The following is a 13,402-nucleotide window of genomic DNA, read 5'->3' on the forward strand; positions in this document are numbered from 1 at the left end:
CTTAAATTTTGGATTTTCTCATGAAGCCATTTCTTCAAGAAGGTATCTTTACAAAGGTCTCTAAATATGGGTTTAATTTCATTCTTTACTGATGCAGGTAAAGAATGTTTCTGGTTATATCTGGCACTTCTCCTGTACTTGCACTAAGTGTCAGAATAATTTGGACAAAGATCGTGCAATGGATTTTCATTTGTGGAAAATTTATGGAGAAAGGTAGCCCAGACAGCTTTTTTCATGTTTTCTTAATGCCCTACATTTCTTTTTATGGCCAAGCCATAATACTGTAGTCTATCTATTTCAACGTTTGTCAGGCGACGTTTACCACCTATCTTCTTACCATCTTCCAATACTGTTTTTGACTTTTCTTTCAATAATCTTCTCAACCTGGAGCCCATTCTCTTCTGGACATGCCCAATGCATTCCAGTTTAGAAATTGAGACATTTGAACCATAGGGTTCTTCTGCACATACACAGTCATAAGCCTTCCTGTCACCATCCCCTAAATACTACATGTACCTGACTCCTCTGTTTGCCACCGAACTATTAAAAATCCTGAGAACTCCGGCCACTTCCATCCCACCACTTGGACCAGCATAATTAATATGACAGTAATGTTCATCCTCTTTCTCAGTTCGACTGCCCCAAGCTTTACAGTACTTGCTTACAATCTCTACATCAATTACTCTGCCGGTATCAAATTATTGTAGCTGTCAGGACACTATTTAATGAAGTGTGATCATGTTTCTGCCAGCTGACATCAAAACATGCACAAATATCACCACTTTCACTGTCATCACTTTCCTTGAGTGCTTCTTCAGCTGCTTCCTTCATTGAGATGTAACAAACTTCAGCAACAGCAGTACCAATAATATTATTGTAAGTCATAAATTTTGCAGGAGGATTTGGAATGTCAAGTAATGCACATCACATAAGAGTTTGCCTTCCTCCATCCTTTACCATTAGATCTGAAACCATGAACTAGCCTTATGTTGTTCTCATATAAATTATTATTTGCCATATTTAATGTCATTGTTGTAGCAACTGCACTACATTTTGAACAACTCAATGTCATGTTTGACACAATCCCTTTACGAAGACACTGAGTCCCATTCAAAGCTACGTCACCACCACATATTCTGCACACAGTATTTTAGAAAATGAAATCACAGAGCATGCTATGCTTCACCCTAATATTTCCAAATGAATGTTCATCTCCAGTAGCTCACTGAGAGGAAATGCCATGAAGAGACTGCAGTTTCATTCTTGAGATGGTGATTTTCTTTATGTCTAACATTCTTGGGTCCTTTGACCCACTAACCTCATTTATCTTCACATATTTATTTCCTCTGAATTTAAATTTAGGCGAGAATTACTTTATTCACAACATTTTTATGACAGCACAAAGAACCAAAGAAAATACAAATTAACACACAGTAACATGATCGGAAAAACGAGTATCGATAGTTGATACTGGGTAGGAAACAATGAAGTGATAAAACAATAGAAGTGTAAAATAATACACAAGGAGTAAAAGAATGCTGAGCATTATCTCTGCATGGCATTTAAATGCCAGATTGCCCATAGAGTGAGGAAAACCACATTATCTCACGAAAAAATTGTTGTATTTATATAAAACAAAAACTGTTTAACACAGGAAAGACCAGGCCTTTCAAATATGCTAAAATATAACAATCGAATTTTTGAAGCCCACTTGCCTCCCGTCTCCCCTTAAAGAACAATTAAGAGAGGATTTAAAAAATGGAAAAAACTGAATATAAAAAATATGAAAAAGGAGATCAACCTGTTATTCATGTAATTAAAAAAGTTGGTGATAAAGTGTTGAAAGCAGCTCAAGAAAATACAGAAGTTGAAAAACTAATTGTTCCATATCATCAACTACATTTTGCAGAAGAATGTAAAGACAGACCAGTAATAAAAAAATATGATACTTCAAGTGAATCAGAAATACTAAATGCATTGAATAAATATGGAAAAGAGATTAAAGATAAAAAAGTTAAAACATGAATAATGATCATCAAATGTTAAAAAAGAAATAGAAGCAAAAGAAAGCTGCAACATACAACCATATTGAGGATACAGTTTTGGATTAAGACCTGTTGGTATATTCAAATTTGCTGGTAAATTACCAGTAAAATATGATAGTGATAAATTAACAGTTGATGATGAACCATACAAAGAAACAAAATCATTGATGAAACCTTAAATTAAAATAACTGGATGATTAAAAAATTTTATGTTGTTCTTTTATCAAAATATGAGGATATATTAAGTAATTCACATGAATTGCATTCCCCTCCTGAACCATGGACCTTGCCATTGGTGGGGAAACTTGCATGCCTCAGCGATGCAGATAGCTGTACAGTATGTGGAACCAAAATGGACAGTTATCTGTTGAGAGGCCAAACAAATGAGTGGTTCCTGAAGATGGGCAACAGCCTTTACAGTGGTTGCAGGGGTAACAGTCTGGTAGATTGACTGGTCTGGCCTTGTAACATTAATCAAAACGTTCTTGCTATGCTGGTACTGTGAATGGCTGAAAGCAAGGGGGAAACTACAGCCGTAATTTTTCCGAGAGCATGCAGCTATCCTGTATGGTTAAATGATGATGGCGTCCTCTTGGGTAAAATATTCTGGAGGTAAAATAGTCCCCAATTTGGGTCTCCAGGTGGAGACTACTCAGGAGAACGTCGTTATCAGGAGAAACAAACCTGGTGTTCTCTGGATCAGAGCTTGGAATCCCTTAATTTGACAGGTAGGTTGGAAAATTTAAGAAGGGGAGTGAATATATTTAAGTTAGATATAGCGAGCATTAGTGAATTTCGGTGGCAGGAGGAACAAGACTTCTGGTCAGCTGAATACAGGGTTATAAATACAAAATCTAATAGGAGTAATGTAGGAGTAGGTTTAATAATGAATTAAAAAAATAGGAGTGTCGGTAAGCTACTATTAACAGCACAGTGAACACATTATTGTAGAAAAGATAGTCATGAAGCCCACAGCTACCACAAAAGTACAAGTTTTATATGCCAACTAGAACCGCAGATGAAGAAGAGGTTGATGAACTATATGATGAGATAAAACAAAACTACTCAGATAGCGAAGGGAGACGAAAATATAACAGTCATGGGTGATTGGCAATGGGTAATAGGAAAAGGAAGAGAAGGAAAAGTAGTAAGGAAATATGGAATGGGGGTAAGGAATGAAAGAGGAAGCCACCTGGTAGAATTTTGCACAGAGCATAAGTTAATCATAGCTAACACTTGGTTCAAGAATCATGAAAGAAAGTTGTATACATGGAAGAGGCCTGGAGACATTGGAAGGTTTCAGACAGATTATATAATGGTAACAAAGAGATTTAGGACCAGGTTTTAAATTGTAAGACCTTTCCAGCGGCTGATGGGGCTCTGACCACAAGCTGTTGTTTATGAACTGTAGATTAAAACTGAAGAAACTGCAAAAAGGTGGGAATTTAACAAGATTGGACCTGGATAAACTCAAAGATCCAGAGGTTGTAGAGAGTTTTAGAGAAAGCATTAGGGAACGATTGACAAGAATGGGGGACAGAAAGATTGTAGAAGAAAAATGGGTAGCTCTGAGAGATGAAATAGTGAAGGAAGCAGAGGATCAAGTAGGTTTAAAGACGAAGGCTAGTAGAAATTTTAGGCTAATAGAAGAAATATTGAATGTGATTGATGAGAGGAGAAAATATAAAAATGCAGCAAATGAAGCAGGCAAAAAGGAATACAAACGTCTCAAAAATGAGATCGTCAGGAAGTGCAAAATGGCGAAGCAGGGATGGTTAGGGGACAAATGTAAGTATGTAAAGGCATATATCAGTAGGGGTATGATATATACTGCCTACAGGAAAATTAAATAGACCTTTGGAGTAAAGAGGGCCGCTTGTATGAATATCAAGAACTCTGATGGATACCAAGTTCTAAGCAAAGAAGGGAAAGCAGAAAAATAGAAGGAAAATACAGAGGGTCTATATAAGTGTGATGTACTTGAGGACAATATTATGGAAATGGAAGAGGATGTAGATGAAGATGAAATGGGAAATGTGATACTGTGTGAAGAGTTTGACAGTGCACTGAAAGACCTAAGTCATAACAAGTCTCCAGGAGTAGACAAAATTCCATTAGAACTACTGATAGCCTTGGGAGAACCAGCCTTGACTGAACTCTATCATCTGGTGAGTAAGATGTTTGAGACAGGCGAAATCCCCTCAGACCTCCAGAAGAATATATTAATTCTAATCCCAAAGAAAGCAGGTGTCGACGGATTCGAAAATTACGCAACTATCAGTTTAATAAATCACAGCTGCAAAATACACACAGACGAACATCAGTTTTGGATTCCATAGAAATGCTGGAACATGGAAAGCAATACTGACCCTACGACTTATCTTAGAAGCTAGATTAAGGAAAGGCAAACCTACTTTTCTAGCATTTGTAGACCTAGTGAAAGCTTTTGACAATGTTAACTGGAATACTCTCTTTCAAATTCTGGAGGTGGCAGGGGTAAAATGCAGGGAGCGAAAGCCTATTTACAATTTGTGCAGAAACCAGATGGCAGTTAGAATAGTCGAGGGGCATGAAAGGGAAGCAATGGTTGGGAAGGGAGTGAGACAGGGTTGTAGCCTCTCCCCGATGCTGTTCAATCTGTATATTGAGCAAGCAGTAAAGGAAACAAAAGAAAAATTTGGAGTAGGAATTAAAATCATGGAGAAGAAATAAAAACTTTGAGGTTTGCCAATGACATTGTAATTCTGTCAGAGACAGCAAATGACCTGAAAGAGCAGTTGAATGGAATGGGCAGTCTTGAAAGGAGGATATAAGTTGAACATCAACAAAAGATGAACAAGAATAATGGAATATAGTCGAATAAGTCGAATTTAATCATGTGTCGCTGAGAGAATTAGATTAGTAAATGAGATGCTTCATGTAGTAGATGAGTTTTGCTATTTGGGGAGCAAAGCAACTGATAATGGTCTAAATTGAGTGGATATAAAATGTGGACTGGCAATGGGAAGGAAAACGTTTCTGAAGAAATTTGTTAACATCGAGTATAGATTTCAGTGTGATGAAGTCGTTTCTGGAAGTATTGGTTTGGGGTGTAGCCAGTTAAGGAAGTGAAATATGGACGATAAATAGTTTAGACAAGAAGTCAATTGAAGCTCTCGAAACTTGGTGCTATAGAAGAATGCTGAAGATTAGATGATCACATAACTAATGAGGAGGCACAGAAAAGAATTAGGGAGAAGAGAAATTTGTGGCACAACTTAACTCAAAGAAGGAACATGTACTGAGGCATCAAGGGATCGGCAATTTATTATTGGAGGGCAGTGTGGAACATATAGAAATATTTGAAGGAAGGAATTGTCGATGTTCATTTTTGAAAAAATAATCAGTAGATTTAAATTCACATTCACGTATAGATGAAAAAAATGGTCAAGCTTTTATTAAAAAGTTAAGAGAAAAACCAATCAAATGTATATTAGCGAACTACATATGTCAGTTAACTGATTGATTAGCAGTAATTAATGGAGAAGTATTAGCTGAAAATAAAATTCATTATAATAAAAAAGTTGAAATAACATCAAATAAATGTAATGATTTTATTATTAATAATTCAAAAGATGAATATTATTTAACCAGATTTTTCAATAAATTGCCTCACTTAACTTGGAAACCAGAAAAATATGGAAAAGGATTAGTTGGTATTTTAATTAATAAATTAGCTTTTGAAATGCATCTTGCTATGTATAATTATTGTTATCTATACACAAAATTAGAAAATCCATTACATGTAGCTTTTAAAAGGAGTGATATTTCATACAGAGAAAAAAATAGGAGATAGGCATGAAGCAGATATACAACATCAGTTAACTGTAAAAGATGAATGTACTTAATATTGCGAAAAATTAGCAGCAACCAACACTCAGAGTAATAATGTTAGGAAAACGAAAATTAGCGACAAGCCATGATGATTTTGGTTAGGCTTAGAAATTTTTTATTATATTCAATCAAATGTCTTTAAAAATTCATAACCATTTTTTAAATTTTATTTATTTTCAATAAAATAATTTCATAAATTTGTCAACTAAATTTGAACAAATTTAATAATATTCAGTAATATATTATAATAAATTTTTATCAAAATTTGAGAAATTTTAAATATCTCATTAAATAATTTTTATAAATTTCTAATCATATAATATTAATTACATTCAATAAATAAAGTTTTGAAAATTTTTGTCTAAATAAATGAATAATTTTACAATTCATTATACTTTGCTGCCAAGTGGTAACACTAAGACTAATGCAATAAGAATTGAACTAAATAATGAACAATTAAATAGTACTGAGATAAAGAATCTGCTGGAAATTTGCTTATAATGTTATGTATTCCAACTGTGGAAAAAATTATTGAAAATCTTAGTAGAAAAGATCAAGTTCTGGATTAACAAACCATGAAGTTGGCTTTTTACCATTACTATTGCTTGCTCTACCATATTTAGTTACTGCTAGTATAGTAGCAATAAATAAAAAAAACAAAAAGATAAAGATCTCAAAGAAAAAAGACATAATTTTGCAATGGGAAGAAAGGAATAGGATTAAAAATATTTCAAAAAATAATAAAAACTAGTCAACCATTATCAAGTTCTCAGAATATTTATTAACTGTTATTGATGCTTCTTCAAAATATGCCTGGGGTATCCCAATGAGAGACAAAACTAGTAAAAATATTTCAGAAACTTTTGAAAAATATTCAAAGAAAAGATGTCAAAGAAATTTACCATCAGATGACAGTAATGAATTTGATAATAAAGATTTTCAAGAACTTTTGAAAAATATAAAACCAATCACTGTCCAACTTTTACTGAATTAAAACTGTCTTTTGTTGAAAGAGGTACTAGAACATTACAAGAAAGAAGTGGGAAAAATTTTACTTGCCAGAAAGTTTTATGTGGATTGCTTTACTCTCTAAATTAATTGATGAATGTAATAATACAAAACATCAACAATAAAAGTGAAGCCAAAAGATGTAAGGAAATGAAATTGTTTTATCGCAGACTGTTTTTACATCAAATTTTGAAGATCCTAAGCCTAAATATAAAAAAGCTGATAAAGTAAGAATAAATATATTGAAAGAAATTTTGGACATGGGCTACACAGCTATCTGAACAATGGAAATTATGGAAATTGAAAGTGTTATTTGTTCTAATCTAGTCACATTCAAATTAAGTAGGTTGGAGAAGTGAAAGGAAATTTTTATGTAAAAGGACTAAACGAAAACAAAATAATCCAATGTATATCACACTGATAAAGTTATAAAAAAGATGATAAATTTTTATTGAATAGCTTGGTTTTGGTATCATAACAATGATGTTATAGTACAATTTTTAACAAATTTTTATCTATATAAATGAACAGAATTGAAAGCTATTAGTTTCACTCTTTTCTAGTGAAAGACAAAACTTAAAGTAATTTAAGTATTGCTATTAAAGATGTAGAAATTTATATGAATGTTGACAATGGTTGGTTTCATCCTGGCCATGCTGAATTGCATATAATTTCAAAATCATTCATTCTGATGAATCAGATTATCCTACATGTAATGGAAAATCTAATAAAAATTGGTAAGTGTTGCAACATTATTTGATTTTGTAAATAAAGAAAGGGAATTAATATTTTATCAAGAATGGAACATTCTTTTATTTCTTCATCGGTTTTATTAAATTGAACTTCATCTCTTCCTGGTAAAATTTCTATGGAAAAAGTAAAAGTTATTAATGGTAGAAAAAACGTAAAGAAAATGAAGCACTTTGTTCAAATAAAAGTGATGGTTTTTTAAAAATATTATAAAGAAGTAATATGTGAAGGAGATTTAATTCTCATTACAACTTTTAGATCAAGGTTAATCTAAGCTATTCTTAGATGGTCTGATAAAAATTATGTTAGGGCTCTGATAAAAGCTACATGACCAAACAAAGGAAAAATTGTTATTGAAAATATGGAGATTAAAGTACCTATTGTTAAGTATCATCACAATTATGAACTTGAATTAGAACTGGAAAGATTAAGAAGCATAAAATACCGATATAATTCTTTGAATTACAAACTACAGAAGTCACTGAACAGAGTAATAAAAATAATTTTGAAGTAGATATCAGAAATAATAATTTGGGAGAGTTTCACATAACTTATTTACATTTTTGTTGCTTTCAACCAAAAATGAAAAATAATTGACTAGTTGATTCTTCCTTATTTGATAATATTAAATTACATAATATTTATTTCAAAAAGTGGATGACTACATCTTTCCTCAAGAAATATGGAACGAAGATTATTCAAATAATTTTTTAAAACTTTACTATTCATTACATTATTTTAAATGAATAACACAATTAATAGGAGCTATTGATATAAATATACATAATTTAATAACAAATTATCCTGTTTATGCTTTAAACATAACTCAAAGAAGAAATATTATGGTAACATGAAAAAACAACTATTGAATTATGTGTTAGTTTTAATGCCAAAGTTGCTAATGATACCTTTTCTGAAAAAAAATGTTCAACGATTTTTAATTTTTGTATCTTTCAAAATAGAACATTAATTGATAATTTTTAATTCTTATATATTTTAAAGTAATGTATTTCAAAAAATAAAAATGAAATCACATTTTATATTTTTAAAATTTCTTCTGAAATAATTAAATTTTTTTTGCATCTATTAGGTGTCGAATACGCTTAAAATATTTTGATTTACTGGTTTTCACTTTTTCTTATATTCAGCTAAAAGTTATGATTATTCAGATATCTTTATTTATATTTTTATTGAGTTAAGGTACAAATTATTATGGTATTTTATTTATTTATATTTCTGAAATTCAGTTTTTCTTATTTTTTTCGAAATACAAATGGTCTGTATGGAATAGATTTGGAATTCAGACAAAAAGTGTGCTAATCACCCCATTTTCTATCTACTAATGACAGCAACTTCTCTTGTAATCTCATCAAGAACCATTGGGATGGACTCAGTTTTACGAATCTGATACTTGTGTGATCTGAAACTGATCTGCATGCCTTCAAATCTGCAAGATTCGAGTACTGTTGAGAAATAGGCCATGTAACATCAAAAGATGGGGAACAAATAGAAATTTTCACCAGCAGCGATTAAAGATACATCAGGCTAATACTACAAAGTCTATAGCCAATACGACATTTAATATGTGCACAAGAAATTCAGATAATTTTTGTGAGATGAAGTGGTTGTTGCCCATCATTACCTACGCAAACGGTCATGACACGTTTTGACACTAGTACGAATTTGATGAAATAGTCAAGAATCTTGGAATTTGACGCAGCTGGCACTCCTAGAACCCCTTTCTTTCCGATATATTGCTATGAGCTTGCACTGAGACTTCCAGAAATTGGTACTGTAACTATCTGCAATGTTCACTCACATTAATGTGATCACTTGTCAAAAGGCCAAGTAACCATCTTTTGGTGCGCAGGCCGCTACAAGACGTGCAGGCAGAGAGTCATGAGGTTCTGGAAGGTACCAGCTGGGATGTATAGCCATGCAGACTCTAGTGACATGGCCAGCTGTTCCAAGTTTCTTGGTTGAGGATCTGTGGCGCAAACAGCCCAATCGAGGTGTTCCTACAGATTCTTGTTTGGGTTGAAATTCTATGTACAGGGGAGAACGGTAAACTCATCCTCATGTTACCAGGTACACTTACTGCCAGCTGTGCGACATATTGTATTGTCTTGCTGGTAGATGGAATTTTACTGAGAAAAAACAACTTACATATATGCGTATATGCGTGGACGTGGTTCCCAAGGATAGATGCAATCCTTGTGTGGATCCGTTGTTCTTTCCAGAACGAGGAAATCACCCAGGGAACGCCACAATAACTTTCTCTGGACCTTTTTGTTCCCTCTTTCAACCTGAACACTTTTGATGATTATTGCAGTGTGTTTGCTTTCAGAAATTTCACACTGTATATCCCAATGGCCATCTGCCCAGTGCAACATTAGATGTGATTCATTTGAAAAGGTCACTTTTTTCCAGTAAAAGAACGTCTAGTTGTGGAACTGGTATGCACATTCCGGCCATCACTGCAAGTGGACAGTCGTCAAAAGATGTGTGAACCAGGTGCCTGCTGTGGTGGATCATACACAGCAATGTTTGCTGAACAGTCGTTGAGGAGACACTAATGGTCGACCATTGATTCATCTCAGTAGTCAATTGCTCAACAGTTGCTTGCGTATTCGCCCATACCCATCTCCACATCCGTCATTCACCATTGTCATCTATGGACTTTGTTCATCACAGCTACTTCCACCCTCGGTCCGAAGTCCACTGCTGTCCACGCACACCTGACGCTCTCTATACTGGATGGTTATAATTGTACTTTCCATATTTAACAAATTAACACAGAAACCTGATTACCATATGAGTACCAAATTTGGTAGTATTAATGTCAAGGACATGGGAGGATTAATAATGCAGAATCAGTTCAATTGAAACACTTTTAATTTGCGGCTAGGGTACAGCATACCATTACATACCATTACTTCTACAAAAGGGGCTCAATATGGAGCCCATCAGTGTCCAAAAGAATCCGAAGGCGCATGATTTCATTCTACACTGCAGAACAAAGCTTGTCTGCAGGTATGATGGCTACCTCTCTTGATATAATGCGCTTCTGATCAGCTAATGTGTGAATGTTTCCTGTACTTCAGGTAGCACCACAACCACAATCAGAGGGAGTCAGATGAGGTGATTGTGCCAGCCAAGCATTTGGAAACGATCAGCTGATATTTCGATCGTTTCCAAAAGTTTTTCGGAGAAGCATGTGCACTTCATGAGCGATGTGTGGTGGGAGGCCTCTCTTGAAGGAAAACTGTTGAGTTTAATGCATCTCTCTCCTGTAGGGCGGGCATGACATTCTGGCGAAGCATATCGCAATAGCGCTGACCAGCCACACTGCACATCTTTGGTCCTTAAGCACCAACGTGTTCAAAAAAGAATGGGCCAATGATTAATATAGCCGTGAAGCCACACCATACGGTGATACTTTCACCATACAGAGAAACATCACGCACAGTAACTGGAGGTGAAGATCCCCACACTCGGCTATTCTGTGTGTTCACCTCACCCATTAAAGAAAAATGACATTCGTCTGTCCATAGGATGGTCCCACAGGTCTCATCAACTTCAATCCTTGCAAGAAAGTGGAGAGAGAAGTCAACACATCGATGTGTGTCCTGTGGTGCAAGCTGCTGTGTGATATGGATCTTATACGGATACCATTTGAGAATGGTTGGAAGTCCCTTCTGTACTGTGGCCATGGGATGTTTAACTGGTGTGACATAGCGTGCACACTGCCAGACGACCAGGAGATCAGCCCTGACTGCCATAGCAACAGCGATTTCATCAGCCACCTGTGGTGCAACCGGTCGTCAGACATTTCCTGAAGCGGCGCCCAGTTCTTCAGTTGATTCTAACTACTTCACCAAGGTCCACACAGCATGTGGCGAAATTGGACCCTTCCATAATCATTTCGGCCGGAAATATTCTCAAAGCGTAGCTGTAACATTACTGTTGTTTTGATAATAGAGCTTCACCAATAATGCCCTGCTCCTTTTGTTCAAGCTGAAGTTGACACATCAACAACTGCACTGTGAAGGTGAGTGAGACTATGAAACACGATGAGTGATCATGACACCGGGTAGCCATAGTTGGAACTGGGCAGTAGTGCTGCGATGCATGGAAATCATGCACCCTGCACTTTGGGCATTAATGCTAGCATGTTTGGTACACATACAGTAATTAGTTTATGTGTCATAATGTGCCAAATAGGGAGAGTGTAGCTATAACCACCCATACGACCTCCATTGCTAGTATTGCCACCTGTCATCTGTGAGTGGTTATTGTGTGGTGACGTCGAACATAGGTGGTGGTCACATTAATGTGACTTCACTGTGTATAAATAACTGCAACTCTCTCATCTGACTTTGTAGGCTGAGAATCGTGTGTTTGATAAGACATAAATACAACCCACTTTGCTTTAATGTTACAATATGCAGTACAAAACTCAATGTTTAGTCATAAGCTGGCATTGATTTAAGCATTATGCAATAGTCGTACCTACACGTGTAACTGAAATTTGGGTGCTAATTGTGAATACTGTAAGTAATTTGAACCACCTTCTGTGTGTCTCAGGGTATCCACTCAAATGATCTGCAACTCCACGGATGGATTAACAGCATGAAACATCTGAGAGACATGCTGCACACGAAATTAAGCGGCTGGGTTCGTGATGTGCAATCCGTCAGCGAGCAGATGGCGTACTACAAAGTAGAAGAGCACAATAACAGACCTGGGACTTATATACTTAGGTAAAAGCATGTATATTTTGTAACTTTTCTCAAACTCATTACGATTCATGAATTTTTATTCCATTCTTTCCCCTCGTAAGTATTTTTTACAGTTACGTAAGCAGCTGCGATAGTTTAATTCAGGACTGAGCAGGAAATGTGACTGGTGGACAATGGTGAAGGAGATGGGTACAGCAAATAGTTTGCAGAGCGCTGGGATTCCGTGTAATCTGAAATTTCTGGAGTGATATTTTGTCTTACAGTGGGTTTCATATTATGTAGCAGACGAGTGGAACAAACCATAGCAACGAGCAGTGTTTCTACTTTAAATAGAGAAAATACCGTTGCTGCCAGATACTACCTAACTTTTCATAATTTATGGAAACAGTGAGAACTTGGGAAAATTTGTGGTACTTGACACAAAAACGGATTATAGATGTCATAGAGGGCAAAAATTATTTGTCAAATCGAGGAAAGTCATGCTAATAACGTGTACTTCCACGTCTAGCCTAGATGATGGCATCAAGAAGGAAGAGCGTACAAAAGGTATATTAATCTAAGGGCTAACCAGAGATAACAATTAAAGTAAAGAAGAGGAGGTGTCGACAGGAGGATGTGGGGTGGTCATTGGCCATGCTTTTCACACCTTACACTGTGACTGACGGTTTTAAATCCATTCATAGCACAGTGCATAAATACTGGAAGACAGAAGTGAGAGGTACAACGTGTATGCCTCTCCACCACTGGGCATGTGGGGTCATGGAGTGGCCAACTTAGGATTGTCGAGGATGATGAGTGTGTCTTAGTGGTGGAGGGCGAAAAGTTTATCTACTTACGACGAACCCCTTGAGTGCGAGGTTGCAAAAGGCCAATGGTGCTTATGGCATTCGACTCCCCACATATTGTCTAGCATGCAACCGCAATATTGACTGGCAGTGGCAACAGGGGTGGGACTGGAGGACTCCAGCTGTGAGCACAACATGA

General features: G+C 35.6%; 1 protein-coding gene across 1 annotated transcript in view; it reads left to right on the forward strand.

The window, feature by feature from the left end:
- LOC126212680 (uncharacterized) overlaps window positions 1-12,443 on the forward strand; it is an 89,321-nt gene extending 76,878 nt beyond the window's left edge. Inside the window, exon 5 of the mRNA XM_049940099.1 lies at window positions 12,264-12,443. Coding sequence (XP_049796056.1) covers window positions 12,264-12,443 — 180 coding nt within the window. The remainder of the gene's footprint in view (window positions 1-12,263) is intronic.
- Window positions 12,444-13,402: the final 959 nt, after the last annotated feature.

The sequence above is a fragment of the Schistocerca nitens genome, chromosome 11, assembly GCF_023898315.1.
Source record: "Schistocerca nitens isolate TAMUIC-IGC-003100 chromosome 11, iqSchNite1.1, whole genome shotgun sequence".
In the NCBI taxonomy this organism is placed as follows: Eukaryota; Metazoa; Arthropoda; class Insecta; order Orthoptera; family Acrididae; genus Schistocerca; species Schistocerca nitens.